The following is a 27,492-nucleotide window of genomic DNA, read 5'->3' as shown; positions in this document are numbered from 1 at the left end:
ATGCTGTAATAATACTCATCACACTGGGATGATACTGGTGCAGGGGATTGAGGCCAGCGAGCTCCCCCTTCCTCCCAGAAAACACCAGCAGGGGACACCTAATGCTGAAAAACAGGTAACGTTGGAAAAGCAATAAGAAGCAGTAAAATTATGTGTGTGGTTCTGTGAAACATGGATTTTAAATGAAGAAACAGCTAAGAGTGAATTTGGAAAGGATCAGGTATGGAGACTGCATTGACTGTTTATTTAATATTGGCCTAAAAAAACCATCCCACTTTTTAAAAATAATATGCCTATAACTTTGAAAAGATAAAAGTTAAAATGAAAACTCCAAACACAGGCTTGATTAAACGAAGCAATGGTCGCATGTAGAATTCTGAGTTCAGTTTAATCACTGGCACAATGTGTTACACATTTGACATCAAACTGTTTAAGATGCTGTGAACCAGACAGCTTAGCATCACGATTTTCAACTAGGTGTGTAAGTTATTTTAGATTTGTAATTCTACATGGAAAGGTGTGAGCATTTGAATACTTTTGTAGAGTGTTGAAATGTCTATAACTTAGGATTCACTCTATTTGCACACTTAATTTATTTACTATGCCTCAGTAAGTTTGTTTTGTCTTGCGTTTGGTTAGGGTGATATGGTAGGTGGAGTAATGGACCCCTCCGCCGCCCCCCCCAACCCAAAGATGTCCCTGCCCTAATCCCCAGAACCTGTAAATGTTACTTTCCATGGCAAAAGGACCTTAAGATGGGGAGATTGTCCCAGATTATCCAGGTGAACGAAACGTAATTACATAAAGCTTTTCTGGCTGCAGAAAACCAGACAGATGGTTCATGAGACTCAACCCACTGTGGCTGGCTTGGAGGATGGAGGATGGGGCCATGAGCCAAGGGATGTAGTAGACTCTAGAAGCTGAGAACGGGCTTCAGGTTACAGCAGGCCAGAAAAGGGGGACCTTGGCCCTACCACCACGAGGAAATGAATTCCTGCCCAGTGCCCAGCACCATACCTGACACCATAAGCCAAAAACCAACCTGAAGCAGCAGGAACTGGACTCTCCCCTAGAAACTCCAGAAAGAAATGCAGCTGGCTAACAATACCCTGATTTTAGTCTGGTGAGACCTGGACCAGACTTCCGACCCTACAGAACTATAATAAATTAGTTGTTTTAAGCCACTAATTATGTGGGAAATTCTTCAAGCAGCAATAGACAACTGATGCTATGGTCAGCTTTCTTGGTTTGGCATTTGAAATGCTTAAACAGAGCCCCGAATGCACTAAATTTATACATGCAATTGAAAATGTTTAAGAGTGTGTACATTTGCAAAGAACTGAGTCTAGGGTAATGGGGGGGAGGGGAGGTGGTAGGCAGGACCTGGGGAGGCAGCTGCCACAAAGGAGGTGAGGGAGGCCACTGGGGGCAGTGAGCTCAGAGGGGGCACAGTGAGGAGCAGGGAGGACACCTGACCTGACCCCGCCAGGCCAGACAAAATGGGAGAAAAAAAGAAGTCTTTGGGAGGGACTGCAGGGGCCGGAAGGGTGTCCCCAGAAGAGGCGGCAGTCTCAGCCTCAGAGCAGTGCAAAGTCAGGGCGGAGGTTGGATGGGGATGCTGGGAATGGGGGGCCCCGTGGAGGGTCAGTGTTGTCCACCTCTCTCTCCAGGGCATGGCCCTGCTCAGTACCCACACCGTGCGTGATACCTGCCGGCACCTCACCACTGACTCGAGGTGGGAGTTCCTTGTGTGGGCCTGTAGTACCCCCCCAATTGTGGCTCCCTGCAAAGTGCCCCCTCCAAATGTCAGTCATGGCCAGACATCTTGGGGTGGAACGGATGGGACTCTTGGGCAGCGAAGGGAGGAAGCAGAAAGGAATGGTGAGTTGTGGAGGCAGGCTGGGGGAGGGATCCTGGTCCTAAGGATGTGTGCAGCCTAACGTGCTTCCCAGCTGGCTGATGGGCCCAACCCCACTCCCTCACCCCTGTGCCAGGACCTCTCAGCAGCTGTGCAAAGCAGATGGGGAGGTCCCTCACTAGCAGGCGTTGGGTCCTCAGCCCCCAGGCACGTGGGCAGGAGGCAGCCCCTGATCCTTGGACCCCCGGTGCTTGGCTTCCCCACGTAGGCCATCAGGTGTGGGTCACAGCTGAGCTCCGCGGTACTTGAGGAAGCTGCTCTCCAAGAAGGAAGCCAGCTTAGTCCTGTCGTCCTGCAGGGCCAGAGGGTGACATTAGGATACGGGGTGTGGCCCAGACTTCCTGCTCCCAACCTGGGCACGCCCGGCTGGCACACCTCGTGGACGAAGCCGTAGTGCACGAGCTCCACCGCGAGGTCCTGAGCGCTGTCGGCTGTGGCGGAGGCGCAGGGGGCGGGGCCAGGTGTGAGGCCACCGTGCCCCCTGAGTCCCCCAGGGCCCGGGGTCCCCCTTCCAGACCCCTACCCAGCCTACTTGGGAGCAGGTCGTAAGTGAGCTGCCGGTGCAGCCGGTCCTCCAGCACCAGAAGCAGAGTGAGCTGAGGGGGCGGGAGAGGAAGGTCGGCTCTGCAGGGGGCCGCCCCGGCCCCGCCCCCACCGCACCCTCCCTGCCCCGGCCTTGGGCCCCGCTCACATGCCAGCGTGCCTTGTCCTCGCTTCTCTCCAGGTTACACTGCATCTGGATCACCTGGGGGGGGGGGGCCCAAGGTCACTCACAAAGGCTCATACTCAGCCACTGAGGAGCAAGAGCAGATGCACCTCAAAGGGGCCCAGAGGGACAGGAAGGACCAGGAATGGGGACAATCTCCAAGGGCAGCCTAGGAAAGCACTCTCATTAAAGGATGACGGAGTTTTCACGGGTGGAGAGAGCACCTGAACAAAGAGGGAGCTGTGGGAGGCAGCAGAAGGCAGAGGTCAGCGGGGCTATGGCAGAGCAGTGGCCCAGGACAATGGGAGGACCGGGCCTCAGAGTGGCGGGGGTGGGTGGGTGGGCTGAGGACCCCATGATTTCTGTGGGCAGCTCTGGCTGTGAGGACATGAACTCTAGCTGGGGTGTGGAGGGGAGCCAGGAGGAAGGAGGGAGACAGGGAGCATCCAGGTGGAGACTGGAGGTGCCCTGGCCCAGGGCAGTGACACTGAGCTACACCCAAGGACAAATCCAGAGCCTCTGGAACCTCGTGGGTGTGGACATGGAAAAGGGGACAGGAAGGCCCTGGCCAGGAGGGACCCAGGAGGGAGCCTGCAAGAGGAGAGGTTGGGGAAACACAACGAGGGGCGCAGGGGAGGCAGGGGCCTTGGAGGAGATACCAGGGCACAAATCTCAGGGAGTCAGCAAGCCGAGGCGGTGGGGTCAGAGAGGGCCAGGGGCAGGTGGGATTCCCAGAGGGGGTCAGAGAGGGCCAGGGGCAGGTGGGATTCCCAGAGGAAAGCTCTCAGAGCTGGTAGGATCAAGGGAGCAGCTTGTATGGGGACAGGAAGCAAGGGGGAGCGGAGGGGGGTTTGCAGGGTGCAAGGAATCTCTGGGAAAGGGGGCGTGCCAGCTTCTCTAACAGCCCCCAACCTCCACGGAGATGTCAGCCAGGATCTGGTCTCTGGCAGCTTGGAGGAGAGCTGGGCTGGGGGGGGGGTGTCTCAAAGCCCAAGCGTGTGAAGGACACCCCACTGGGAAGGTGGGGGGACTCACCTTTCTGGTCTCCGAATCAAAGGGTTCTGGCGTAGGAGTCTTGGCCTTCTGGGCCTCCTCTGGGGGTGGGGCCAGCACACGGGGCAGCCCCAGGGGTCGAGCAGCAGCAAAGTTCATCAGTGGGTAGATCCCATTTCTAGGGACACAGCGGGGATAGCCAGGGGCTCAGGCCTAGCAGCCGCCTGTTCCTCAGCCTCACACCAGCTCTCACCTGACATCCTCCAGGAATTTGTCCAGCTCCAAGCAGGAGACCTCTGAGTACCTGGCACAGGCGTAAGAAGCACATGAGGGTGGCTGGCCGGCCTGCCCTGCCAGGGGGGCAGGACTAAGTGGGGGCTGGCCAGGTGGAAAAGGGAAGCCTCGGGGCACCTGCCACTCACCGCCACTGCAGGGGGGGCTGGTGGGGCCGGGGGATCTCTGCCAGGACTGCGTGCAGGTCCATCAACTTGGTCTTCTCCTCCACCATGTTCTCAGGCATGAGGTCTGCAGGCCACAGGAAGACTCAGGGTGCAGAACCTGAGCCACGGGTCCCTTCTTCCTCCCAACCCCAGGCCCCTGACACCCCCACCCAGGACCACCTGCCCCTCACACTGGTGCTGGATGAAGCAATGAGCCGCCAGGAGCTTCAGCGAGTGCACCTCGAAGAGCACACGGTGGAAGAGGAGGTTGTGGGCAGAGGGTCGGTGGGCAGGGTCACGTGCCAGGCAGGAGAGAATGAACTCCTGGGGGCGTGGAAAGGAAAGGCCACAGTTCATGGAGTCTCTTTGCTCTGGCCCCACAGTGGGAGGACAGGAAGCCCTGAAGTCCCCAGGCCCCAAGGGGTCGAACCTCCCGTGGAGCCTTCCTTCAGGAATTTGCACAGGGAGAGGCATCCTGTTAGCAGCCAGAACAGAACAGTCAGGCCCTGGGCCCAAACTTCCCTCAAACGTCACGAAAATCCAGGGAAGAGGGGAGTTAGGTGCTGTCATCCTCGATTCACAGAGGAAGTCTGCATAGAGTGTCATCAGATCATGCTCATGTGGCCCTGCAAGAACCCACCTACCACCGCCTGCCTCTCCTCTGGTTGCTTCTTCTCCTCCACCATGTTCTCAGGCATGAGGTCTGCAGGCCACAGGAACACTTAGGGTGCAGAGCCTGAGCCATGGGTTCCTTCTTCCTCCCAATCCCAGGCCCCTGGTTGCTTCAGCTAAGGCCTAGCTCCTAAGATAACCTTGATGGGTCCTGGTCCCTGGCCCCCATCCGTGCCCTACAGAGCTCCTCCTGTCTATCCTGGCTCCACCTCCCCATCAGCCCCATCCAGGCCCCAGAGCTCCCCTCCCCCATCCTCAGAGACCACATGGTTAAGCCAGAGAGTCCCCAGACTCTGGCCAGAAAGGCTGTGGATGCATCCCACACTCCCTTTGCCCCTCCCATCTTCCCCCACCCCCATCACCTGGGGCCACATCACCACTAGCCTGTCCCCTGATAGCTTAAAGCAGGGGTCAGGAAGCTTTTTGGCTGAGAGAGCCAAGAACGCCACATATTATATTTTAAAATGTAATTAATTCCGTGAGAGCCATACAATGACCCATGTACATTATGCATTATCCAATAAAAATTTGATGTCCTGGAGGACAGTTGTGATTGGCTCCAGCCACCCGCAACCATGAACATGAGCGGTAGGAAATGAATGGATTGTAATACATGAGAATGTTTTATATTTTTAACATTATTATTTTTTATTAAAGATTTGTCTGCAAGCCAGATGCAGCCATCAAAAGAGCCACATCTGGCTCGCGAGCCATAGGTTCCTGACCCCTGCCTTAAAGCAAGGACATGGAGTCAGGCAGATCTGGTGCAAACACTGGCTTCACTACTCACTCTAGAGCAGGGGTCCCCAAACTACGGCCCGCCCGGAAGGGGCACCTCTTTCATTGGTGGTCAGTGAGAGGAGCATAGTTTCCATTGAAATACTGGTCAGTTTGTTGATTTAAATTTACTTGTTCTTTATTTTAAATATTGTATTTGTTCCCTTTTTGTTTTTTTACTTTAAAATAAGATATGTGCAATGTGCAAAGGAATTTGTTCATAGATTTTTTTATAGTCCAGCCCTCCAATGGTCTGAGGGACAGTGAACTGGCCCCCTGTGTAAAAAGTTTGGGGACCCCTGCTCTAGAGCCTTGGATAAGTACTTAGCCTCTCTGAGCCTCGGTTTCTTTCTTTCTTTCTTTCTTTCTTTTTTTTTTTTACAGAGACAGAGAGAGAGTGAGAGAGAGGGATAGATAGGGACAGACAGGAACAAAGAGATGAGAAGCATCAATCATTAGTTTTTCATTGCGCGTTGCGACACCTTATTCATTGACTGCTTTCTCATATGTGCCTTGACCATGGACCTACAGCAGACTGAGTAACCCCTTGCTCGAGCCAGCGACCTTGGGTCCAAGCTGGTGAGCTTTGCTCAAACCAGATGAGCCCACATTCAAGCTGGTGACCTCGGGGTCTTAAACCTGGGTCATCTGCATCCCAGTCCAACGCTCTATCCACTGTGCCATTGCCTGGTCAGGCTCTTCTTTTTTTTTTTTTTTTTTTTTTAGAGAGAGACAGACAGGAAGGGAGAGAGATGAGAAGCATCAACTCGTAGTTGCAGCAGCTTAGTTGTTCATTGATTGCTTCTCACATGTACCTTGACTGGGGGGCTACAGCAGAGCCAGGACCCCTTGCTCAAGCCAGTGAGCTTGGGCTTCAAGCCAGCGACCTTTAGGCTCAAGCCAGTGACCATGGGATCATGTCTATGACCTCATTCAAGCCAGTGACCTCAGGGTTTTGAACCTGGGACCTCAGTGTCCCAGGTCGATGCCCTATCCACTGTGCCACCACCAGTCAGGCAGCCTCGGTTTCTTTATCTATAAAATGGGCATCAAAATAGTGCCCACACACTATGTCTCCAGTTTCCCTGACCTGAGAAATGTGCCCGTAGTGTGTTCAGGCCTAGAACTCAACACACACTTCAGGTGAGGCCCTCCTGGTACTGGACCTAGCGTACATGCCTCAGCAGCAACTTCAGGCTGCACCTCCAGGCCTGTTCCAAACACCTCACCTCACCAGCCCTACCTAGAGAGGTAGGCAAGCTGCTTACCCGCATGTTGGGGTCACTCAGCGAATGCCTGGCACGAGCAATGGCCTCCTCTGTGACCCGGGTGTCTCCATTGGCTTGTATCTCCAGCACAGCCATCTGAGGGCAGGGCCAGGTCAGGCACCGGGAGGGACAGCACAGGTGTGATGTGGGTGGCTAAGTGGGAGGAGGCCAGGACGCGGTGGGACCAGTACCTCCAGGGCGCACATTCCAAAGGAGAAGATGTCCACAGCGGTGCGGTCAGCAACTTCTGAAAGAGGGACCAAGAGGGACCACGAGTCAGGGGAGTCAGGGCGGGTGGGGCGGAGGCCGTGCTGAGAGCGGGGGGCCCCCTAGACTCACCTCCATACTCCGGCGGGAAGAAGTGCAGGTTCCGCGGTTCCTCGCGCTCCGTGTGGATGGGGCTTCGGAGATCGTCCGGGAGCGCTAGGGGGAGGGCGAGGATAAGCGGACCAGCCCTCTCCTCAGCCCTCCAGCACCCCCGCCCCGCCCAGGGTCACCACACACCATTTGAGAAGATGCGGTGCCACACTGCGCAGGGCACGGGGGAGAAAGAAAGCGGGGTCAATATGATGGGGCGTCCGGGGTCGTCTTCCCTCGGTTCCCGCTGGTCCCCCGCCCCGCCCCGCTCCCGTCCCGCCCGCACCGGAGCCGATCTTGATGAGGCCGTTATGCTGTATGAAGATGGTGTCGCTAGTCAGGTTCCCGTGGATGATGGGGGGGCTGCAGGCGTGCAGAAAGCTGCGGGCGAGGGGGAGGGGTACAGCAGTCGGAGCCGGGTCAGGGGGCGCCGGGCCAGGGGGCGCGGGCGCGCGGGCAAGCCCAGACCCTCACCTGAGCGCAGACAGGATCTGCGTGCACCAACGCTTCCAGGCCTGGCGGCGGACGCACTCCGTCGGACCCGCGGGGAGAGGCGGCTGGGTCTGTGGTGCCCCCATCGCGCCCCCGCCCCGGCTCAACCCTGCTCCTGTCCCTGAGGCCGCCCCGTGCCCCGTGCCCCGCACCGTCGCTGTCCCGGGTGGCGCCCCGACCCCATCCCGTCCTCGACGCCGCCCCTGCCCACTCCCCATACCCGGGCGTTCATGGCCTTGTGGTTCTTCTTGGTCTTTTTGAGAAACTGCTTGAGGCTGCCCGAGGACACGTACTCTGTGATGAAGATGACCTGTGGGGCGGACGGGCTCTCGGGCTCCGCCAACTGCGGGAGTGAGTGTCCACTGCCGCCCCACCCGCGGGTCCCTCGCCCGCCCCAGCTGTGCCTGCGGCTCACCCTCGCGCGGGCCTCCGAGGCATCCAGCCAGTACTTGTGCAGCTTGACGATGTTGGGGTGGTCAACCAGCACCAGCTGCTCAAACATGCTCTGGATCTTCTCCTGGGAAGTGTGTGTGTGTGGGGGGGGTGCGGTCACGAGGTGGTCACAGGAGGTGTGTGTGTTGGGGGGGGTCGATGTCGCAGGCCTCACCTCATGCGCGGAGAAGGCCTTTCTGTCGCTGAAATGCAACTCGTTCCAGACCACCTCCACCCCCTCCTCCGTGTCCATGGCCAAGAAGGTGCTCTGGACGCCGGGCATGTTCCCCTGGTTCACCTGGCGGTGGGGATGGGGATATGAGTGCGCTGGGAAGTGTCAGCGGAGGCAGTGGGGTCGTGATCTCTGCCCACACCCTTTCCACGGGCCCAAGCCCGCGATGAAGGCCCCAGCCCGCGCTGGGGTGGGGTGGGGGGAGCTGAGTGCACCCAGGGGCTGGGCCGAAGGGATTTGGAGCAGGTATCAGGGGGTTGAAGACGGTCCCGAGGGGGCTAATGGCTGGTCCCAGAGGCACGGGGAAACAGTCCTGCCAGACTGGTCCTTAGGGAACCGGGCCAAAGGGGGGCAAGAAGCGGGTCGCCCACTCGAGGCCGCAGAGAAGTATCGGGCCTCCTGCATCCGGCGACCCACCCACCCGAGCCCGCAGTGCTCACCTGCTCCCGCCGCTTCTGCCAGCGGCCGCACGGGCTCTCCTCCAGGATGTCGCTCTCGTCTTCGCTCTCTTCCTCCCGCTCTCGCTCCCGGCCCCGCCTGGGCGCCGGCTCGGGGGCCGCCATGGCTCGGCGGGCCGAGGCCGCCGCCCTCCGTGAGACCGCCGCCGCCGCCGCTCCGCGCCCGCCCCGGCCCCGCGCACAGAAGCGCAGCGGAGAGCGGAGACGCCACCGCTTCGAGCCCCGACCCGCGCTCCTGGAAGTGGGTGGCGCGGGCGCGCGGCCGAGGAGGCGGATCCCGCCCGCCCCTCGGGAGCCGCCTCCTCGGGCTGAAGCCCGAGTGGAGACTCCCCGCGGAGTGGAGCTCCCCCGCGGGCGGCCGAGCCCGCGCGGCGCTGGCAGGAGGCCCGGCTTAGCGGCCTCTGCGGCCCCGCCCCGGCGAGCCCCCGCCCTCGAGCCACGCCCGACACGAGGCCCCGCCCCGCACGAGCCTGCCCCCGGCCTAGGCCACGCCCAGCGCGTTTTCGGCCCCTCTTTGAGATCCCCGTCCCAGCGGAGCTCCGGATCTTGATCCCCGGCCGGCACGAAGCCCCCACTTCATATAAGGCCCCGCCCCGCGACCCCTGCATCGGCGAGTCCCCAGTCCTCGAGCCGGGCCGGACGTAAAATTCCACCCCATATAAGGTCCGCTCGAGCTCTAGGTCCCGCCCAACCCGGCCAAGGCCACACCTTCCACCTAGGTCTCACCTATCCGCGTTTACGGCCCCGCCCACGACCCACGCCCCAGGAGAGAGCCCCATCTTTGAGACCCGCCTGACATCAAGCCCCGCTCCTAGGGGCTCCTCTCCTCTCAGGCCCTGCCCCAGAATAGGCCACCCCTATCGGCATCGACATCCTCGCCTCCGAACCCCGCCTGCCATGAGGCCCCGCCCAAGGCCCCGCCCACTCGGGGGTGCCCATGGAAGAAGCTGCGCTGCCCAGAGCCGGACCTCCGTCCTCTCCGGGCACGTGCTTCTCTAGCGGAGACCTCGCTACCAGCCTGAGTCGAGCAGCCCTACCCAGAGGTTTCAGCTCCGGCCTGGAGCCGCATCCGTCGGGACCTCCTTGGGTGCGTGGTGGACTGGGTGGACTGGACTGGACCATCCAGGGAGGCCCCGAAACCCATCCTAGCCCAGCTCTTGGAGCCGCGCGTTTTTCTCCGTTCTGCTTCCCCACCACACTCCTGTCACACACATCCTAGAACCCTGCGGTTGTCTCCGGGCTTGTCCCTGGGTTGGACCCAGTGAGGAATGGGGTCTGGAACAGCCTGCTCGGCCTGGGGTCGCTTTCCCTAGGGTCTGGGGGCAAGTCTAGGACCCAGCGACAGTGAGGCCAGCTCTCCCCACAAGGAATACGTGAGTCACTAAGGGTGACAAGAAGCTACACCAGCAGGTTTCAAGACCAGTTGACTTTAATTTATGACCCCAAACCTACTACTGGCCCCTAATTCTGTGCTTCCCTTTCCCTGGAACAATGGAGCCATGAGGGGACCCCAGCCCCATCACATGCAACCCCCTTTCCCCTGGAGGCTTCCCTTACCACTGCCTTTGGCTACACATCCAGAAACAGGCCCTGAAATTCTTTTCCATAATAAAATTCCCTTGAACTCACAACCCCCACTCCCCTCCCACGCTCTCCTATCTGTCACATTGGCTGGTTCCTCAACCATCCTTTCACTTTTTTCTTCCAGCACCTGGCAGTCCTGTGAAGTGTCACTCACCTGCTGCCAGGCCTGGTCCTGTCTCACCTACCCAACTAGCCACCCTCCAATTAATGACTGAACTACAAGTCTTGTCAGGGGAGGCTTTGCGCATGATCTGCACCCATCTGCAGGCTATTCTTAGATAATGGATCTCTGCAATCCTAGCTTTTTCATTCTTAACTCTCCTTGCTTAATCTCTTGTCTACAAACACGAGATACAGTTTTGTGGATGAACCTTCAGAAATCAAAGGAGAGAGCTTCATTCATACAGAAACATTTCATTGCAAAGTATAAAGGCCAGAGCTCCTACTGGGAGGAGCTGAACCAAGAAACGGTCACCCTGTGCATGCATATGGCAGCGGGACGGACAGCCACTAGGAGGTGGACCCCAACTTGAGAGCGATGACCCAAGTAACTAAACACGGGAAGTATGGGGGAATGAATTAGTACAGAAACAACAGAATGACTTCAAGCAGAATGACTTCACAACTGAAAGGAATGCTTTAATAAAAATCAAAATACACATGGCAATGTATACACTTCAGTGCTATATATAGGCTGAGGTGCCAAGTAGGGAGCTCTTTGTTCTAAGTGGAGCAGAGTTGATCAGTGTGGGCCACCTGCCAATACTCTGTGAAATAAAGACAGATTGACAAGGCACAGGGAAGAGAACACCAAGATAAGAGAGAATGAACAACTGTAAGAAGCTTGGCTTTATTTAAGCGCAAAGGAAAAACACAGGCAACTGAAAGGACAATGGAAAAGCAACAATGTAACCAAGTGTATAAGACAGATATGTGTAAGTGTCATTGAAGAAAATTTAGTATGTTGAAGAATAGAGTAAAATATTTTTGAGAGTTGACGTACAACCACTTAAAAATAAGTTCATTCACTCTCAAGAGACAGAAAGAAGTAAGAAGCCGGTTTCAGGGTCAACACTAGCCTTACGCAGTAGCTGCAGGTAGGTGAGGTTCTCGTGGGTGTTGGGGTCGAAGAAGCCCTTGGTGTCGTCGCTCGGGTCGGCCAGGACGCGGTTCATCTCCTCGTCGAAGTAGCTGCGCTGGTAGGCCACGTGCACGGGCACGCGGTGGCTGTGCACGGGGTCGATGATGCCGCCCGTGGCGATCTGGGCCTCCAGCAGGCGGATGCCGTGGTCCCTGACGATCAGCTCCTTCTTCATGGCCTGGAAGAGGGACAGCTGCTCCCCGGTGTAGGGGTCGGTGTAGCCGGTGACCGCGCGCTCGGCCGACAGCAGCTTGTCCCGGATCTCGCCGCCCACCACGCCCGCGGACACCGCCTCGTCCACGGACAGCTTCTGGTTGCGCACGGGGTCGATGAGGAAGCCGGTGGCCGCCTGGGCCTCCAGCAGCACCAGGGCCGTGCCCGGCCGCAGGTGGCCCGCCCGCATGGCCTGGTAGACGCTCATCTTCTCCGGCCCCCCGGGCGCGTCCTTGGCCGGCACCAGCACGCCCGCGATGCAGCTCGTGCCCTCCAGGTAGCGCCTGACCGAGCTGATCTTCATCACCTCCTGGGGACTCTTTGTGCCCTGGGCCAGGCCGCGCAGGGTCTCGGGGTCCAGGATTCCGGACGTGCCCAGCTGGGCCGCGGACACGTGGCGCCTCAGGCCCCGGAAGGACACCTTGGCGAGGCGCTCCTCTGTCTCCTCGATGACCTGGGTGAGGATGGCCACGAGGTCGGGCAGGGCCAGGTCGCCGGCGGCGTGCTGGGCCAGGAGCTCTTCCCGGCGGGTCTGGCTCAGGTAGGAAGAGGAGAGGACGTCCCACACAGAGACGGTCTGCCCGCTCAATCGCCCGACACGCACTTCCATGGTGGCCGCACGCAGGGCCTGCTCCGGGAGACGCCCAGAGGCCTCGGAGCTGGCCTCAGTGTCCCCACGCCCGGGCGGACCAGACATCTGCTGGCTGGGGGAAGTGCCCTCAGGGACTTTCTCCAGGCCCTGGGCCTCCTCCTCAGCCTCCTCAATGATGGTGGTCAGCCGGCGGGTCAGCGCGGGCAGGCCCAGCTTCCCCGAGCGGAACTGGGCCAGCAGCTGCTCCCTCTTCGTGGCGCTCACGTAGCTGGACGCCAGCACGTCCCACACGGGCACGGCCGGCCCCCGCAGGCGGCCCACCTTGACCTCCATGGTGGCCACACTCAGATCCTGCTGAGAGTCCTCAGGGGGCGGGCGTGGGCTCCGGTCAGCGGCCCGGGACAGCTGCGAGGCGAGGGAGGCGCCCACCTCCTGTGCGGTCAGCTTGCCCTCCCGGTACCTGGCCAGCAGGTCCTGCCGCAGGCTCTCGGACACCTCCCGGTAGCAGAGCAGCTCCCAGACAGAGACGTCCTGGCCCTGCGTGAAGCCCGTCGCCTGGGGCGGCCTCACGAGGACCACACGCAGGGCGCGTCGCAGCTCCTCGCTCAGCTGGCGCAGGGCGGAGTCCCGGCCCAGCAGCGGCAGCATGTACAGCCCCGAGTCGGGGTCGCGCACGCAGCGACGCAGCAGCTGCAGGTAGGTGAGGTTCTCGTGGGTGTTGGGGTCGAAGAAGCCCTTGGTGTCGTCGCTCGGGTCGGCCAGGACGCGGTTCATCTCCTCGTCGAAGTAGCCGTGCTGGTAGGCCACGTGCACGGGCACGCGGTGGCTGTGCACGGGGTCGATGATGCCGCCCGTGGCGATCTGGGCCTCCAGCAGGCGGATGCCGTGGTCCCTGACAATCAGCTCCTTCTTCATGGCCTGGAAGAGGGACAGCTGCTCCCCGGTGTAGGGGTCGGTGTAGCCGGTGACCGCGCGCTCGGCCGACAGCAGCTTGTCCCGGATCTCGCCGCCCACCACGCCCGCGGACACCGCCTCGTCCACGGACAGCTTCTGGTTGCGCACGGGGTCGATGAGGAAGCCGGTGGCCGCCTGGGCCTCCAGCAGCACCAGGGCCGTGCCCGGCCGCAGGTGGCCCGCCCGCATGGCCTGGTAGACGCTCATCTTCTCCGGCCCCCCGGGCGCGTCCTTGGCCGGCACCAGCACGCCCGCGATGCAGCTCGTGCCCTCCAGGTAGCGCCTGACCGAGCTGATCTTCATCACCTCCTGGGGACTCTTTGTGCCCTGGGCCAGGCCGCGCAGGGTCTCGGGGTCCAGGATTCCGGACGTGCCCAGCTGGGCCGCGGACACGTGGCGCCTCAGACCCCGGAAGGACACCTTGGCGAGGCGCTCCTCTGTCTCCTCGATGACCTGGGTGAGGATGGCCACGAGGTCGGGCAGGGCCAGGTCGCCGGCGGCGTGCTGGGCCAGGAGCTCTTCCCGGCGGGTCTGGCTCAGGTAGGAAGAGGAGAGGACGTCCCACACAGAGACGGTCTGCCCGCTCAATCGCCCGACACGCACTTCCATGGTGGCCGCACGCAGGGCCTGCTCCGGGAGACGCCCAGAGGTCTCGGAGCCGGCCTCAGTGTCCCCACGCCCAGGCGGACCAGACATCTGCTGGCTGGGGGAAGTGCCCTCCTGGGCTTGCTCCAGGCCCTGGGCCTCCTCAGCCTCCTCAATGATGGTGGTCAGCCGGCGGGTCAGCGCGGGCAGGCCCAGCTTCCCTGAGTGGAACTGGGCCAGCAGCTGCTCCCTCTTCGTGGCGCTCACGTAGCTGGACGCCAGCACGTCCCACACGGGCACGGCCGGCCCCCGCAGGCGGCCCACCTTGACCTCCATGGTGGCCACACTCAGATCCTGCTGAGAGTCCTCAGGGGGCGGGCGTGGGCTCCGGTCAGCGGCCCGGGACAGCTGCGAGGCGAGGGAGGCGCCCACTTCCTGTGCGGTCAGCTTGCCCTCCCGGTACCTGGCCAGCAGGTCCTGCCGCAGGCTCTCGGACACCTCCCGGTAGCAGAGCAGTTCCCAGACAGAGACGTCCTGGCCCTGCGTGAAGCCCGTCGCCTGGGGCGGCCTCACGAGGACTGCACGCAGGGCGCGTCGCAGCTCCTCGCTCAGCTGGCGCAGGGCGGAGTCCCGGCCCAGCAGCGGCAGCATGTACAGCCCCGAGTCGGGGTCGCGCACGCAGCGACGCAGCAGCTGCAGGTAGGTGAGGTTCTCGTGGGTGTTGGGGTCGAAGAAGCCCTTGGTGTCGTCGCTGGGGTCGGCCAGGACGCGGTTCATCTCCTCGTCGAAGTAGCCGCGCTGGTAGGCCACGTGCACGGGCACTCGGTGGCTGTGCACGGGGTCGATGATGCCGCCCGTGGCGATCTGGGCCTCCAGCAGGCGGATGCCGTGGTCCCTGACGATCAGCTCCTTCTTCATGGCCTGGAAGAGGGACAGCTGCTCCCCGGTGTAGGGGTCGGTATAGCCGGTGACCGCGCGCTCGGCCGACAGCAGCTTGTCCCGGATCTCGCCGCCCACCACGCCCGCGGACACCGCCTCGTCCACGGACAGCTTCTGGTTGCGCACGGGGTCGATGAGGAAGCCGGTGGCCGCCTGGGCCTCCAGCAGCACCAAGGCCGTGCCCGGCAGCAGGTGACCCTTCCACAAGGCCTGGTAGACGCTCATCTTCTCCGGCCCCCCGGGCGCCTTTTTGGCGGGCACCAGCACGCCGGCGATGCAGCTCGTGCCCTCCAGGTAGCGCCTGACGCCCTCCTCTTCCTGGATGTCCTCCACGGTGCTGCTTCCCGCCTCCAGCTTCTGCAGCGTCTCCTTGGTGATGATGGCCGACTGGAAGAGCTCGGAGGCTGTGATCTGGCTCCGGATGCCTCTGAACCACAGCTGCCTGGCGGTCCTCTCCCTCTCGTCAATCATCACGAAGATGGTCTTCACCACCTTGTCCAGGGCGTGCGCGGTGTCCTGTTTGTATCTCCTGACCAGCTCGAGCTTTTTCTCCTCTGTCACGTACTCGGAGTTCAGCAGCTCCCATACCGAGAGCTTCTGTCCCCGGTACCTGCCCACTGTGACCTCCACCCACTCGGTCTCAAGGGCTTTCCTCGTGGCTTCGTCGATGTACGTGACGTCTTTGCCATCGCCGGTCACGGGGAACAGAGCCCAGCCTGTCCCCTCCTCCCGGCGGCTCCTGTCCTGGAGCTCCTGGTATGTCACTTTCTCCTGTGTGTTGGGATCCACGTACCTCTTGTTCATGTGCTTCTGGTCGGACACGAGTGGGTACGTGTCCCGGTTCAGACAGCCGCGCCTGTAGGCCGTGTCTAGTGGCAGCCGGTGGTGGTGCAACGGGTCAATGACACCCCCTGTGGCCACCTGCACCTCGAGCAGTCTGAGCGCCTCCTCCCGGGGAACTAGCTTCCTTTCCATGGCCTGGAACAGTGAGACTGTGTTCCCCGTGTCTGGGTCCGTGTAGCCGAAGGCGGCCCTCTGAGCCTTCAAGAGCCTTCTCCGGAGCTCCTCGGCCACCAGGCCGGCGGCAACGGCTTCGTCCACGGAGAGCCTCTGGTGTCTGCTGGGGTCCAGCATGAACCCTGTGGCCGCCTGGGCCTCCAGTAGCCAGGCCGCAAACCCTGTGGGGATGAGTCCTCTCGCGCTGGCCTCGTAGATGCTCACCACCTCCTGCGTGGAGGGGACGGTCACTCCCGCGATGCAGCCAGAGCCTTCCAGGAAGGTCTTCACGTGCTCCAGCCCGCGGAGGGCCTGGGCCCCATGCTGCGCATCCAGGGTCTTCTTGTCGATGATTCCGGCGTTGAAGAGCTCCGCGGCTGTCACCTCCCCGCCGATTCCTGACACCTTGATGGTCTGGTGGCGCTCCTCCGTCTCCTCGATGGTGGCGGTGACGATGCCCAGCAGCTGCTGCAGGCTGACCGTCTGGGCCCGGTACTGCTGGACCAGTGTTCGCCGCCGCTCCTCCGTGAAGTACTGAGACGACAGCAGATCCCAGACAGACACGCTCTGCCCCGCAAAGCACCCCACGGGCACAGTCGTGCTCTGCGACCGCAGGACCCGTCTGGTGGCCTCATCGATGTACATGTACGTCTCACCTTTCTTTACGATCTGTAACATATACAGGCCGGTCTCGGGGTCGCGGACGCAGCGCTCCAGCAGCTGCAGGTAGGTGAGGTTCTCGTGGGTGTTGGGGTCGAAGAAGCCCTTGGTGTCGTCGCTCGGGTCCTCCAGGACACGGTTCATCTCCTCGTCGAAGTAGCCGCGCTGGTAGGCCACGTGCACGGGCACGCGGTGGCTGTGCACGGGGTCGATGATGCCGCCCGTGGCGATCTGGGCCTCCAGCAGGCGGATGCCGTGGTCCCTGACGATCAGCTCCTTCTTCATGGCCTGGAAGAGGGAGATCTGCTCCCCGGTGTAGGGGTCGGTGTAGCCGGTGACCGCGCGCTCGGCCGACAGCAGCTTCTGGTAAGTCTCCTTGCCGAACATCCCCGCCGCAAACGCCTCCTCCACCGTCAGCTTCCGGTTCTGCACGGGGTCGATGAGGAAGCCGGTGGCCGCCTGGGCCTCCAGCAGCACCAGGGCCGTGCCCGGCCGCAGGATGTGCCTCCTCAGGGCTTCCGAGATGCTCATCCTCTCCTTGGTGGCCTGCACAAGGACCCCGGCGATGAAGTTGCCCCCTTCCAAAAAACGCTTCACGCTGTCCATCTCTGTCACCTCCTGCACGGTCCTTGTCCCCTGATTCAGCTCGTCCAGCGTCTTCTTGTCAATCACCTGGGACCTGAACAGGTCGCTGGCCGACACTTGCTTCCGGAGTCCTCTGAAGGTGGCCTGCGAGGGCTTCTTCTCCGAGGCCTCGACCAGGGCGGTGACCGCGTTGACCACGTGCCGCAGGGCCGTGGCCCTCCCAGACTGGCAGAGCACGGCCAGCTCCCGCCGCTTTTGGACGCTGACGTACTCCGAGTGCAGCAGGTCCCAGAGCGACACCGTGAGCCCTTTGAACCTCCCGGCGCTGACGGGCACCTTCATTGCCCTCAGGGCCACGGTGGTGTGGTTGTCCACATCAAGCACCACGTCCTGGGGCAGTGGCAGCAGCCACAGGCCGGTGTCCGCGTCGAGGACGCAGCGTTTCTTGAGCTGCTCGTAGGTCACCTTGTCCCGCATGTTGGGGTCGAAGAAGAACCGGCTGTTCTCGTCCGCCCCGGTCAGCACCTGGTGCGTGTGCTCGTCCAGGAGGCCGAGCCTGCAGGCTGCTGCCTGGGGTAGATGCACGCCGTACACGGGGTCCACTGCACCCCCTGTGGCCAGCTGAGCCTGCAGCAGGGGGAGCCCCTCGCTCTGGGACACAAGCCCCTTCTCCATGGCCTGCCACAGTGAGAGGGAGCCCCCTGAGTAGGGGTCCGTGTACCCAGCCACTGCCCGCTCGGCCTGCCGGACCTGCTCACTCAGCGTTCCGCTCACCAGGCCGGCCTTGACCGCGTCTTCCACAGATAGCCTCTGGTTGGTCAGAGGGTCCACGAGGGAGCCACATGCCACCTGGGCCTCCAGCAGCCTCTGCCCCAGGCCCGTGGGCAGGAGGCCGTCATTCACGGCCCGGGTGATGCTGGCTTTGGTCCCTGAGGGCTGCAGCAGCACGCCGGCCACGCAGCCTGTGCCCTGCAGGTGGGCCTTCACTGTCGGCTCCGCGGCAACCTCCGCAGGCGACCGCGTGCCCTGAGCCAGTGCCGCCAGGGTCTCCCGGGTGATGATGCCCGCATCCAGCAGCCAGACAGCCGGGACCTCGCCCCTGGGGCCGGGCACGGTGACGCGAGCCTGTGCTAGGAGCTCCGCCCCCCGCACCCAGCTGCGCACGGCCTCCTGCAGCTGCTGCACGGTGGTCTTCCCCACCCGGAAGTCTTCCAAGAAGCCCCTCCGCTGCTCCTCGGTGAAGTGGCAAGAGCAGAGCAGCTGCCAGAGCGAGGCGCCGCCCTCTGCACCCGGCGTGGCCTGCAGGGTCTCCTGCGCCTGCTGGTCCGTGAGGACGGCGGGGGCGCTGTCCTGCAGGGGCAGGAGGTAAAGGCCAGAGGCCTCGTCCTTCAGAGACTGCCCCAGAAGCTGGGCGTAGCTGGTGCGTCCCCGGCTGTCCAGGGTGGGGAAGGTCTCGGAGGAGCCGGACAAGGCCGTCTCCAGCTCCTGGTCGATGTAGCCGCGCTGGGTGGCCACAGGCATGGGGAGGTGGTAGTGGCCTGTGGGGTCGATGACCCCTCCCGTGGCCACCTGGGCCTCTAGGAGACGGGCCGCCTGCTCCTCAGGGACAAGGCCTTTCTTCATGGCTTGGAACAGGGACACCCGCATCCCAGAAAAGGGGTCTCTGAAGCCGGTCACGGCATCTTCAGCCTGTCTCAGCCGGGCGTACAGCTCGGGACCCACCAGCCCCCTGCGCACGGCCTCTTCTACCGACCAGGTCTGCTGGCTGAGGGGGTCTGTGAGGGCTCCGGTGGCCGCCTGGGCCTCCAGCAGGGCCAGGGCCGCCCCCGGGGCCAGCAGGTTCCGCTTCATGGCCTGGTAGAGGCTGAGCCTCTGGTTGGAGGACCGCAACAGCACGCCGCCCACGGCGCCGGAGCCGCACAGGTACCGGCGGACGCTGTCCATCTGGAGCAGGGCCTGGGGGCTGACCGCCCCCGCCAGCAGCTGGTCCAGGAGCTCCTTGTCGATGATGCGGGCCTCCAGGAGCTGGTAGACGGAGGCCCGGCCCCGCAGCGCGGGCAGCGTGACGTCGGTGCCCCGCACCGTCTCCCTCTCCAGCAGCCGCCCCACCTGCTCCAGGGAGACCTCGCGCAGCCGGTAGCGGCGCACCAGCTGCCTCCGCTGGGCCTCGCTGCAGCACTCCGAGTTGAACACCTCCCACGCGGTGACGCTCCGCCCCCGGAACCGCCCCCACCTCACCGACAGCTGCAGGCTCTGGAAGGCCTGCCGCGTGGCGCCGTCCACCAGCTGGGGCTGAGCGCTCCGCAGCGGCAGCAGGTAGAGGCCGGTCTCGGGGTCCTGCACGCAGCAGCGCTCCAGCAGCTGCAGGTAGGTGAGGTTCTCGTGGGTGTTGGGGTCGAAGAAGCCCTTGGTGTCGTCGCTCGGGTCGGCCAGGACGCGGTTCATCTCCTCGTCAAAGTAGCCGCGCTGGTAGGCCACGTGCACGGGCACGCGGTGGCTGTGCACGGGGTCGATGATGCCACCCGTGGCGATCTGGGCCTCCAGCAGGCGGATGCCGTGGTCCCTGACGATCAGCTCCTTCTTCATGGCCTGGAAGAGGGAGAGCCGCTCCCCGGTGTAGGGGTCGGTGTAGCCGGTGACCGCGCGCTCAGCCGACAGCAGCTTGGCAAACACGTTGGGCCCGATGACGCCGGCCTTCAGCGCCTCCTGCACGGAGTATTTCTTGTTTTCCTTCGGGTCGATGATGAAGCCCGTGGCCGCCTGTGCCTCCAGGAGGATGAGTGCCGTGCCCGGCCTGAGGAGCCCCCTCCGCTGAGCCTCGTAGATGCTGAGCCGCTCCAGGGAGCCGGGCAGCAACAGGCCGGCAATGCAGCCGGTGCCCAGCAAGTACCTCTGCACCGAGTCCAGGCTGCCCACGTGCTGGGCCGTGGTCTGCCCTTGTGCCAGCTGCTCATACACGTCCTGGCCGATGATCTCTGCTTTCAGCAGCTCTCCTGGTGACACGGGGACCCTCAGCCCCGCAAAAGCGGTCTTGGCTGTGGCCGCTGCCTCCTCCAGGGTGGTCCTCAGCTCGACCCCCAGTTCCTCCGCCGACAGGAGGCCCTTCTCGTGCTGCTGCACCAGGGCCGCCCTCCGTGGCACGGGGACCTCCTCAGAGAAGAGCAGCTCCCACAGCGACACGGGCCGGCCCTGGAACTTGCCCACGGAGACGGTGGTCGTGGCGGCGCTCAGGGCCTGCCGGGTGCTGTGTGCGATGAACGGGAGTCCCTGAGGCTCCTCTCCACGAGTCTGCCCGGAGAGGGGCAGGAAGGCCAGCCCCGTCTCCGGGTCGGTGACACAGCGGGCCAGCAGCTGCCCGTAGCTGAGGCTCTCCTGCGTGCCAGGGTCCGAGAAGCCAGCAGCCTGGGAGAGATGCCGCTGGGTCTCCTCATCCAGGCAGCCGAAGCGCAGGGCGGCCTCCAGGGGCAGCCGGAGCCTGCGGGCCGGACACACTAGCCCGCCCGTGGCCAGCTGGGCATCCAGGAGCCGCAGCGCCAGAGGCCGGTCCAGCAGCTCTTTCTTCATGGCCTGGAAGAGGGAGACGCAGGTGCCACTGAAGGGGTCGTGGAACCCCGTCACTGCCTGCTCGGCCTCCAGCAGCTGCCTGTGCAGCTCCGGCCCAACCAGGCCTGCCCTGACTGCCTCGTCCACGCGGAGCCTCCGGCCAGTGGCTGGATCCACCAGCGTGCAGGTGGCGGCCTGAGCCTCGAGGAGCGGCAGGGCGGCCCCCATCGGGAGCAGATGCTCCGCCACGGCCTGGACGAAGCTCTTCTTGTGGCCAGAGTGCAGCAGGACCACGCCCGCCACGCCGCCCGTGCCTTGCAGGTAGCGCTGAACCTGGGGGCGTGCGCTCACGCCGTGCACCGTCAGCCTGGCCTCCCGCAGGCCCTGGGCCGTCTCCTCGTCCAGGACCCCGACCTCCAGCAGGTCGGCCAAGCTCACCGCCCCGCTCAGGGTGCGGAAGGTGGTCTTGAGGGGCAGCAGGGCCAGCCCCGTGCCGGGGGCCTGCGCACACCTGCCCAGCAGCTCGCCGTAGGGCAGCGGCTCCAGCGTGTTGGGATCCAGGAAGCCTGGCTTGCTCTCCGACAGGCCGCGCTGTGTCTCCTGGTCCAGGAGGCCCATCTGGCAGGCCAGCTCCGGGGCCACGCGCCCGCCCCGGATGGGGTCCACCAGGCCCCCCGTGGCCAGCTGGGCCTCCAGCCAGCTCCACCCCAGCGCCCTGTCCACAACCTCCTTCCCGATAGCCTGGAAGAGGGCTAGCTTCTCACCCCCGTAGGGGTCAGGGTACCCAGTGACTGCGCGCTCGGCCACAAGCAACTTCTCCTTCAGCTCCAGGCCCACCAGACCCCGCTTCAGGGCCTCAGACACGGGAAGCAGCTGGCCCTGGGCAGGGTCCACGAGGCCCCCCGTGGCTGCCTGGGCCTCCAGCAGAGCCAGCCCGAGCCCCTCGGGCAAGAGGCCCTGCTTCATGGCAGCATAGAGACTCAGGACCTGGCCCGAGGCCTCCACGTGAACCCCAGCAATGCTCCTGGCCTGGGGCCCAGAGGAAGTGTTGGCTTCCAGCCCAGCCTTTGTGGTCTTGGGAACAATGGCTGGCTCGGTGCCGTTGGTGACCAGGACATCGGCAGGAGAGGCGTGGCCGTTCATGATGCCTGGCTGGACGCGCAGAACTCACAGGCCCAAGATACGTTGTGTCTGCTCTCTGTAGAGGACGGAGAAAGGTCTGTTAAGGGCCTGGGCTGGCCTAAGGTGGGCAGTCAGGTTCAATCCCAGGTCCTGGGTGCCCCTCCAAGGATACCAGGATCGGCATCCAAGCGAGGTTCCCTCTCCTCTCGCCACCTGGTCCCGGGAGGAAGCATGTGAGCCCAGGGACCCCAGGCCAGGGGAGCCTCTAAGGCAGCCCAACATCCTTATCACCCACCCCACCTGTGCCTTGGGGGTAGGGGGCTGGGCCCTGTGTAGACATCTGGCCTCAGCCCTGCACCCCCACAGAGCCCACACCCCCCAGCAGCATGGCTCTCCTTGCTCCCCAAGGCTTCACCCCACCACCCTGTGTTCACAGGCACCAGCTCCCACCTTGTCCTTCTCCTCATGACCTGCTCCAAGCTCACACCTTCCCTCCAGCTCCCTGCTGGGCTGCAGCCACCAACCCCCTCCCCCACATTCCCCTCCTCCACCTCTGACCCCACCTATGATGCCCAAGCCGCCCTCCCTTCAGCCTGGCTCTGCCCTACTCTGCCCAACAGGACCCGTGCCCTCTCGGTGTGGCCTCTCTGCTCCCACACCTGGGCATACCGGGGGCCTGGGGACACCAAGACTCGGGGCCTGTGTTCCGGTCCTGTGAGGCTGCGGGCAGGGCTAGGCCCCGTCTCTAGTCCTGCGGGTCCTGGTCAGCTGGCTCGAGGCCCAGCACCCCCATGGCTGTCCCCTCTTAGCAGACACGATTCTCTGAGCAGCAGTGACAGGTGCTTCACCTCTTGCCCAGGCCTGTTTCTTCCATGCTGGGTTAAATTGTGTTCCCAAAGAAAGATATGTCCAAGTCCTCACCTCCAGCCCTTGGGACCGTGGCCTTGTTTGGAAATAGGGTCTTTGCAGAGGTAATTAAGACGAGGTCACCCTGGAGCAGGGAGGGCCCCCCCAATCTGACATGCCTGGTGTTCTTAGGAAGACAGACACAGGAACACCTGTGATGCTGGAGACAGACGGGCGTGATGCAGCCCAGAACACCAAGGGTTGCTGCCCAACGCCAGAGGCACCAGTCTCAGATTCTGGCCTCAGCACTGTGGAGACTTATGGCCACTCAGGTCGTGGTAACTGTTGCAACAGCCCAGGAGACAGCACCGGCCTTCCCTCTGCTCAGTGAGCCGCCCCTTCCCTCTTTCCCCAGGGCCACGCCCTCACTCCCTGCTGTTGGGGTAACCCCACCTATGCCTGTCCTGGCCTCCCAGCCAGCTCCCAGCTGCCCACTCCTCACACTTCCGTACCCCACACAGGGTCTGAGGAGGCTCACCGCCACTCCACAGCCTTTGCTGAGGTGAACGTGGACTCTGGCTGTCTCTGATCTCCAGGTCACGCGGCATGGGGACCACTGTCCCTGGTGACAGGGTTCTGCTCTGTCTCCACTTACCCATTAACTCAAAGAGCTCGAGAATGCCTCAGCCACCCCCCACCCCCACCCCAGCCCATCAAACTTGCCATCGAGCCCGGCCTGTCCCAGGGTCACAGAACCAGGCGTCCAGCTACCTCCTGAGCATCAGCAACCAGCAGCATCGCTCTCCTCGGGGCCCACGGCCACGGCCCGCTGTGAGTGCCTGAGCCCTGAACTCCCCCGCTGGCCCTGTGAGGGATGCCCCTCCACCCCGCCCGTCTCCTGTCTGTGCCTGTGGCTGTGCTGCAGCCCGGAGCAAGAGGGGTCAGCAAGGGAACCCCCGGGCAGGGGCTGAGACCTCATGGGAAGACCTTCACAGAGGCTGGGCCCCTGCTGTCAGCAGGAAGAGGCCAGAGCTTGGACAAAGGCCTGGTGGGGTGGATGCCTCACGGCCTTGTCCAGGCCCCATCGGAGGGAGGGCTGGGAGCGGATGACCCCACAGCTGCCCCCTCAGAATCAACCCCTTTGGGGGGCTGCCTGCTGAGGTCCCATCAAGCCCACCCTCCCACACCCCCATGTGTGTGAAATCCTGCTCCCTCCCCTCCCTTGCACTGAATGCTGAATGCTGGACGGAGGCTTCCGGGGGTGCCCACAGCTGATCTGCTGACAGTTGGTGCCAGGACCAGGCAGACACAGGGTGGGGCTCGGAGGCCCTGCAGGCAGGCCCCAAGAGCAGGGCTCCCAGAAGCACGATTGTCCAGCATTCCTCAGCTGAGTGACCATCAGGGTGGGTGTGCTCAGGGCACAGTATCAGGCATTTGAGCAGATGTGACCAGCTGGATAGCAGAAGTCCATGTGGACGCCTGGGGTGCCTTGTGGTGGCCAGTGGAGAGGTGATCTCCACAGGCCAAGGCAGGCGGAGGGGCTTGCATTGGGAGAAGGCCATTGAAGTCACCTAAGCACATCAGCTCACAGGAAGCCCCATTCTGTCTCCCAGGATGGGGACCACATGAGTCCAGGAACCAGTGGGTTGGATGGAGCAGCTGTGACCCCACCATCCCCACACTGAACCACCAGAAGCTTGGTCACAGCTGTCGTCCCACTGAGCTGAAGGCCATGGCCACTAACAGGACACTTAGGCTCCCTGTGTCCAGGACAGTGAGGCCAGAGGAGGTGGGACCCACACTGCAGAGGAGCCGACTTAACCACCAGGAGGAGGCCGCGCCTGTGGCAGGGTGGGGACAGGGACTGTGCCCTGGTGGCCCCCCTGGCTCCTCTCCCACCCGGTTCTGGCAGCAAACAGACACGTTCAACTGCCCCGGCCTGAGACAGGACCTCAGGGACGAGGGTCGGCAGGAGCTGGGGTCCGTCCTGCCCACCTTCTTCTGCATTTCCCCAGGAAGAGAGAGATGCCTGTCAGTCCGGGAGAGGGCTTAGTGTGACTGTGGGAGCACGGGGCGGCCCCGACCTTCCAGGGGTCAGCGAGACCGCATGACAGGCCAGCTTGTCTCTGTGTCCATTGGCTTCCTCTCTTCCTGTCCACAGGGGCCACCCCGAGGCACTCCCGAATGCTCTCTGTGTCAGGATCTGCTGCTGCTGCCAGGACCAACCTGGACCCGTGCCTGGCCGCCTGCATGCACCCGTGATACATGCCTCCTTTCTCGTGTGTGCCACGCAGGCTGGCACGCAGCCCCTCAGGAGCGCCAGGTAACATGGCTGCCTGTGCGGTTGGAACAGTGCCCTGTGCACCGGGTGTCTGGCAGGGACCAGGGCTGCGAGAGAAGAGAGGCACCTCTCTACCCAGCAAAGGGGGGGAGGACGTTCTGAGTCACAGTGGGGGCAGCTGTTTGTGGCCCTTGGCCTGGACACAGGCAGCCAGTCCAGAGCCTGGACAGGTTGCATTGCAGGGAGAAGGGCCGCACCAGGACAGCACAAAGGGGACTCCTGGTGGGAGGGAGGGGCTAAGTGCCTGAGGGGCACAGGCAGCAGAGAGTGGGGGCTACCGCTGGGCCAGTGTCACAGGAGGGTCCACTGCAGGGCTCTTTGGACAGCAGCTGGACAGAGGAGTCTGGGATTTGGACAGCAGCTGGACAGAGGAGTCTGGGATTTGGAAGAGACAGACCAGGGCATGTGAGGGGTGTCCAGAGTCTGGTAGCGACACACCCACGCAGGCTCAGTGTCATAGAAACCAAAAGGTGGGTGTCCCAGAGAAGTGGCTATCAGCAGAAGTAGGCACAGAGTGTGACAAGGGGCTGGTGGCCGTGGGGCTGGAAGAAGGAGGCTGAGCAGATGCCTCTGCCACAAAAAAATAAAATAAAATAAAAAGGCACAGGGACTGTAAGAAGGGAGGCCCCTCCTGTGGCTTCTCTGAAACAGCCAGCCACACCCCCCAGGGCCCCAGGCCAGGAGGAGTGGGAGGCAAATTCCTGAGAAGAGCAGGTTTGAATTCCTGAGTGAGGCGGACACCACTGTCAATCCCCGGGGTGGGGGCTGGAAGCTAGCTGGCTGTCCACTTGAACCAGATCAGAACAGAACCAGGTGGCCAAACTGCCTCAGGCAGGGAGACAGCGACCTTTGCCTGGCTGCTGGAAGACCCGCCCAGGTGCAGACGGACAGAGATCAATGACCAGGCAGAATCTTGGCAAGATGTGCAGGTGGGTGGGGCACATCTGCCACCCAAGGGTCCTGAGATGACTCCTCCTAGGTGTCCCTGTGCCCACCCACGTGGCCAGCAGGCAGCTCCTTCAGTGGGTCAGCACCCCAGCACCTCGGGCAGCAGCCACACCGCCCTCTTGATCTCTCAGCCTAACAGCCTCGCCCCCTAGGTGCCCTGGCCTGCTCCTGTCGCAAATGCTACCCCCTTACCCGCGCTGCCCTACAGGGCGGGGGTGGGGGAGTGGGGAAGGGTGGGGTGGGTCGGACGGGGAGGAACCGAACCTGCAGAGCCCTGCCCAGAGAGGCGCACCCATCCTGCCGGGAAAACCTGGGCGGGCGAGACCCCCGCCCCCGCGCCGCGTCCCCCACGCCCACACGGGGAACCTCAGTCTTTCCCAGACGCACCCCCGGCTGTGGACCTGGGCTGGTAGGGCGGGACCTGTCCACAGAGCCCCACTCGGCCCAGATCTCAGACTGCGAGGGAGTGGGACCACAGACGGGGGGCCCCGCACCAGGAGCCCCAGCCCGGGCGCCACCGGCACGTTGGGCCCCCACCCGCGCCCCCTTCCCTCGGCCCGGGCCGAGCGCGGCGCAGGGGGCGCACGGATTTCGGTTTCGCTGGGGCCGCCCGCTCTCCCAGCCCCGACCGGGGTCCCACCTGCGCGCTCCAGGTGCCGCCCGCAGTCCTTCCGCTCGCTGGCTGCGCGGCGGCGCCCGGCACCGTCCGATTTAAACCCGCTCGACCCCTCCCCGCGGCGGCCCCGCCCCGTCTGCGGGCGGCGGCCCGGTGCCGGCGGCGCCCCGAAGCTAGGCGGAGCGGGCAGGTGCTGAGAACCCTGCGCGGCGCCGTGCCCACGCCCCACGCGCGACCCTTGGCCGGCCGTCTGTGCGCACCCCAAGGCGAAGGGGGCCCCCGGGGAGCAGGGTCCTCTCCCTCCCACCTCTGCCCCTTTCACCCCTCCCCCAGAGTCACCGCGAAGGAATACCTGGCGCACAGGCCGGGAGGAGGGTGCGTTTCACGCGCCCGGACGATATTTGAATGGAGTTTGCAAGGGAAATGCGGGCTCTCCAGGGCACACGGGTTTTGCTTTCCCAAAAGCGACTTTATTGCCCGAGCAGGCCTGGAGGGCTGCTGGTGAAGGCGGTGGCGTCGCCCACCCCTCTCCCCATCCCGTCGCTGCCGTCGGGGTCCTGTACACTCCCTTGGGGCCATCTTCTGGAGCTGCTGCTTAATCCTGACTGGGCTGAGCTCAGGGTGTCCTCAGGGGTTCCCCTCTGTGCGTCCCTCCTCGGCCTTGACCTTGAAGAGCTGGGTTCTCGGTGTCCCCAGCAGGGTCCTAGTCCTGTCTGGAAAAGATGGGCAGGCCTCACCGCAAGGGTCCAGCTCCTCCCTCCACCTGGACTCAGAGGAGATCCCCTATCCGCCCAGAGTTCCTCGGTGCCGCCTCGATGCCCTTCCCGGCACCCACCTTCCTGGGCAGGGAGCTTCTGGGGGTGCTGAGGAGGGAGGCCCAGGGCCTTGGAGATGCAGCCTTGGGGGCTGGTCTGCTGGTGCCCACAGCCCAGGACAGGAACCTCTCGTGGATACTCTGGCTGGTCCTCCCTTTCACTGCACAGAGGCCAGGTGGACAGGGGCAGAGCAGGTGCCCGTCACCCTGCCCTTCCCCCACCCCCCACCCATGGAGCAAGACCCAGAGCCTCCCCTCCAGCCTGAGG

The 27,492-nt window shown here is 63.1% G+C and overlaps 2 protein-coding genes across 2 annotated transcripts; both read right to left on the bottom strand.

The window, feature by feature from the left end:
- Nucleotides 1-346: 346 nt before the first annotated feature.
- NRBP2 (nuclear receptor binding protein 2) lies at nucleotides 347-9,138 on the bottom strand. Its single transcript, XM_066265500.1, has 18 exons — nucleotides 8,728-9,138; nucleotides 8,231-8,353; nucleotides 8,039-8,140; nucleotides 7,844-7,933; nucleotides 7,606-7,646; nucleotides 7,418-7,512; nucleotides 7,279-7,302; nucleotides 7,114-7,197; nucleotides 6,966-7,021; nucleotides 6,775-6,870; nucleotides 4,249-4,381; nucleotides 4,040-4,142; nucleotides 3,871-3,921; nucleotides 3,660-3,795; nucleotides 2,610-2,663; nucleotides 2,451-2,514; nucleotides 2,294-2,349; nucleotides 347-2,210 (listed from the first exon to the last, which is right to left on the bottom strand). The coding sequence occupies exons 1-18, from the start codon at nucleotides 8,848-8,850 to the stop codon at nucleotides 2,142-2,144; spliced, it is 1,500 nt and encodes a 499-aa protein (XP_066121597.1). The 5' UTR covers nucleotides 8,851-9,138; the 3' UTR covers nucleotides 347-2,141.
- A 1,805-nt stretch (nucleotides 9,139-10,943) lies between these two features.
- EPPK1 (epiplakin 1) lies at nucleotides 10,944-26,477 on the bottom strand. Its single transcript, XM_066265467.1, has 2 exons — nucleotides 26,435-26,477; nucleotides 10,944-21,735 (listed from the first exon to the last, which is right to left on the bottom strand). The coding sequence occupies exon 2, from the start codon at nucleotides 21,678-21,680 to the stop codon at nucleotides 11,361-11,363; it is 10,320 nt and encodes a 3,439-aa protein (XP_066121564.1). The 5' UTR covers nucleotides 21,681-21,735; nucleotides 26,435-26,477; the 3' UTR covers nucleotides 10,944-11,360.
- Between the last annotated feature and the right edge of the window lie 1,015 nt (nucleotides 26,478-27,492).

This window comes from Saccopteryx bilineata, chromosome 3 (genome assembly GCF_036850765.1).
Source record: "Saccopteryx bilineata isolate mSacBil1 chromosome 3, mSacBil1_pri_phased_curated, whole genome shotgun sequence".
Taxonomy (NCBI): domain Eukaryota; kingdom Metazoa; phylum Chordata; class Mammalia; order Chiroptera; family Emballonuridae; genus Saccopteryx; species Saccopteryx bilineata.
This window is presented reverse-complemented; position numbering and strand designations above follow the sequence as displayed.

Coding starts and splice junctions, on each gene's coding strand:
- NRBP2 (XM_066265500.1), bottom strand. CDS start 8,850: ATGGCGGCCCCCGAGCCGGCGCCCAGGCGGGGCCGGGAGCGAGAGCGG. Junction 4,143..4,248: donor TTGCTTCATCCAGCACCAGT/GTGAGGGGCAGG, acceptor TGTGGCCTGCAG/ACCTCATGCCTGAGAACATG. Junction 3,922..4,039: donor CAGCCCCCCCTGCAGTGGCG/GTGAGTGGCAGG, acceptor CGCCTGTGCCAG/GTACTCAGAGGTCTCCTGCT.
- EPPK1 (XM_066265467.1), bottom strand. CDS start 21,680: ATGAACGGCCACGCCTCTCCTGCCGATGTCCTGGTCACCAACGGCACC.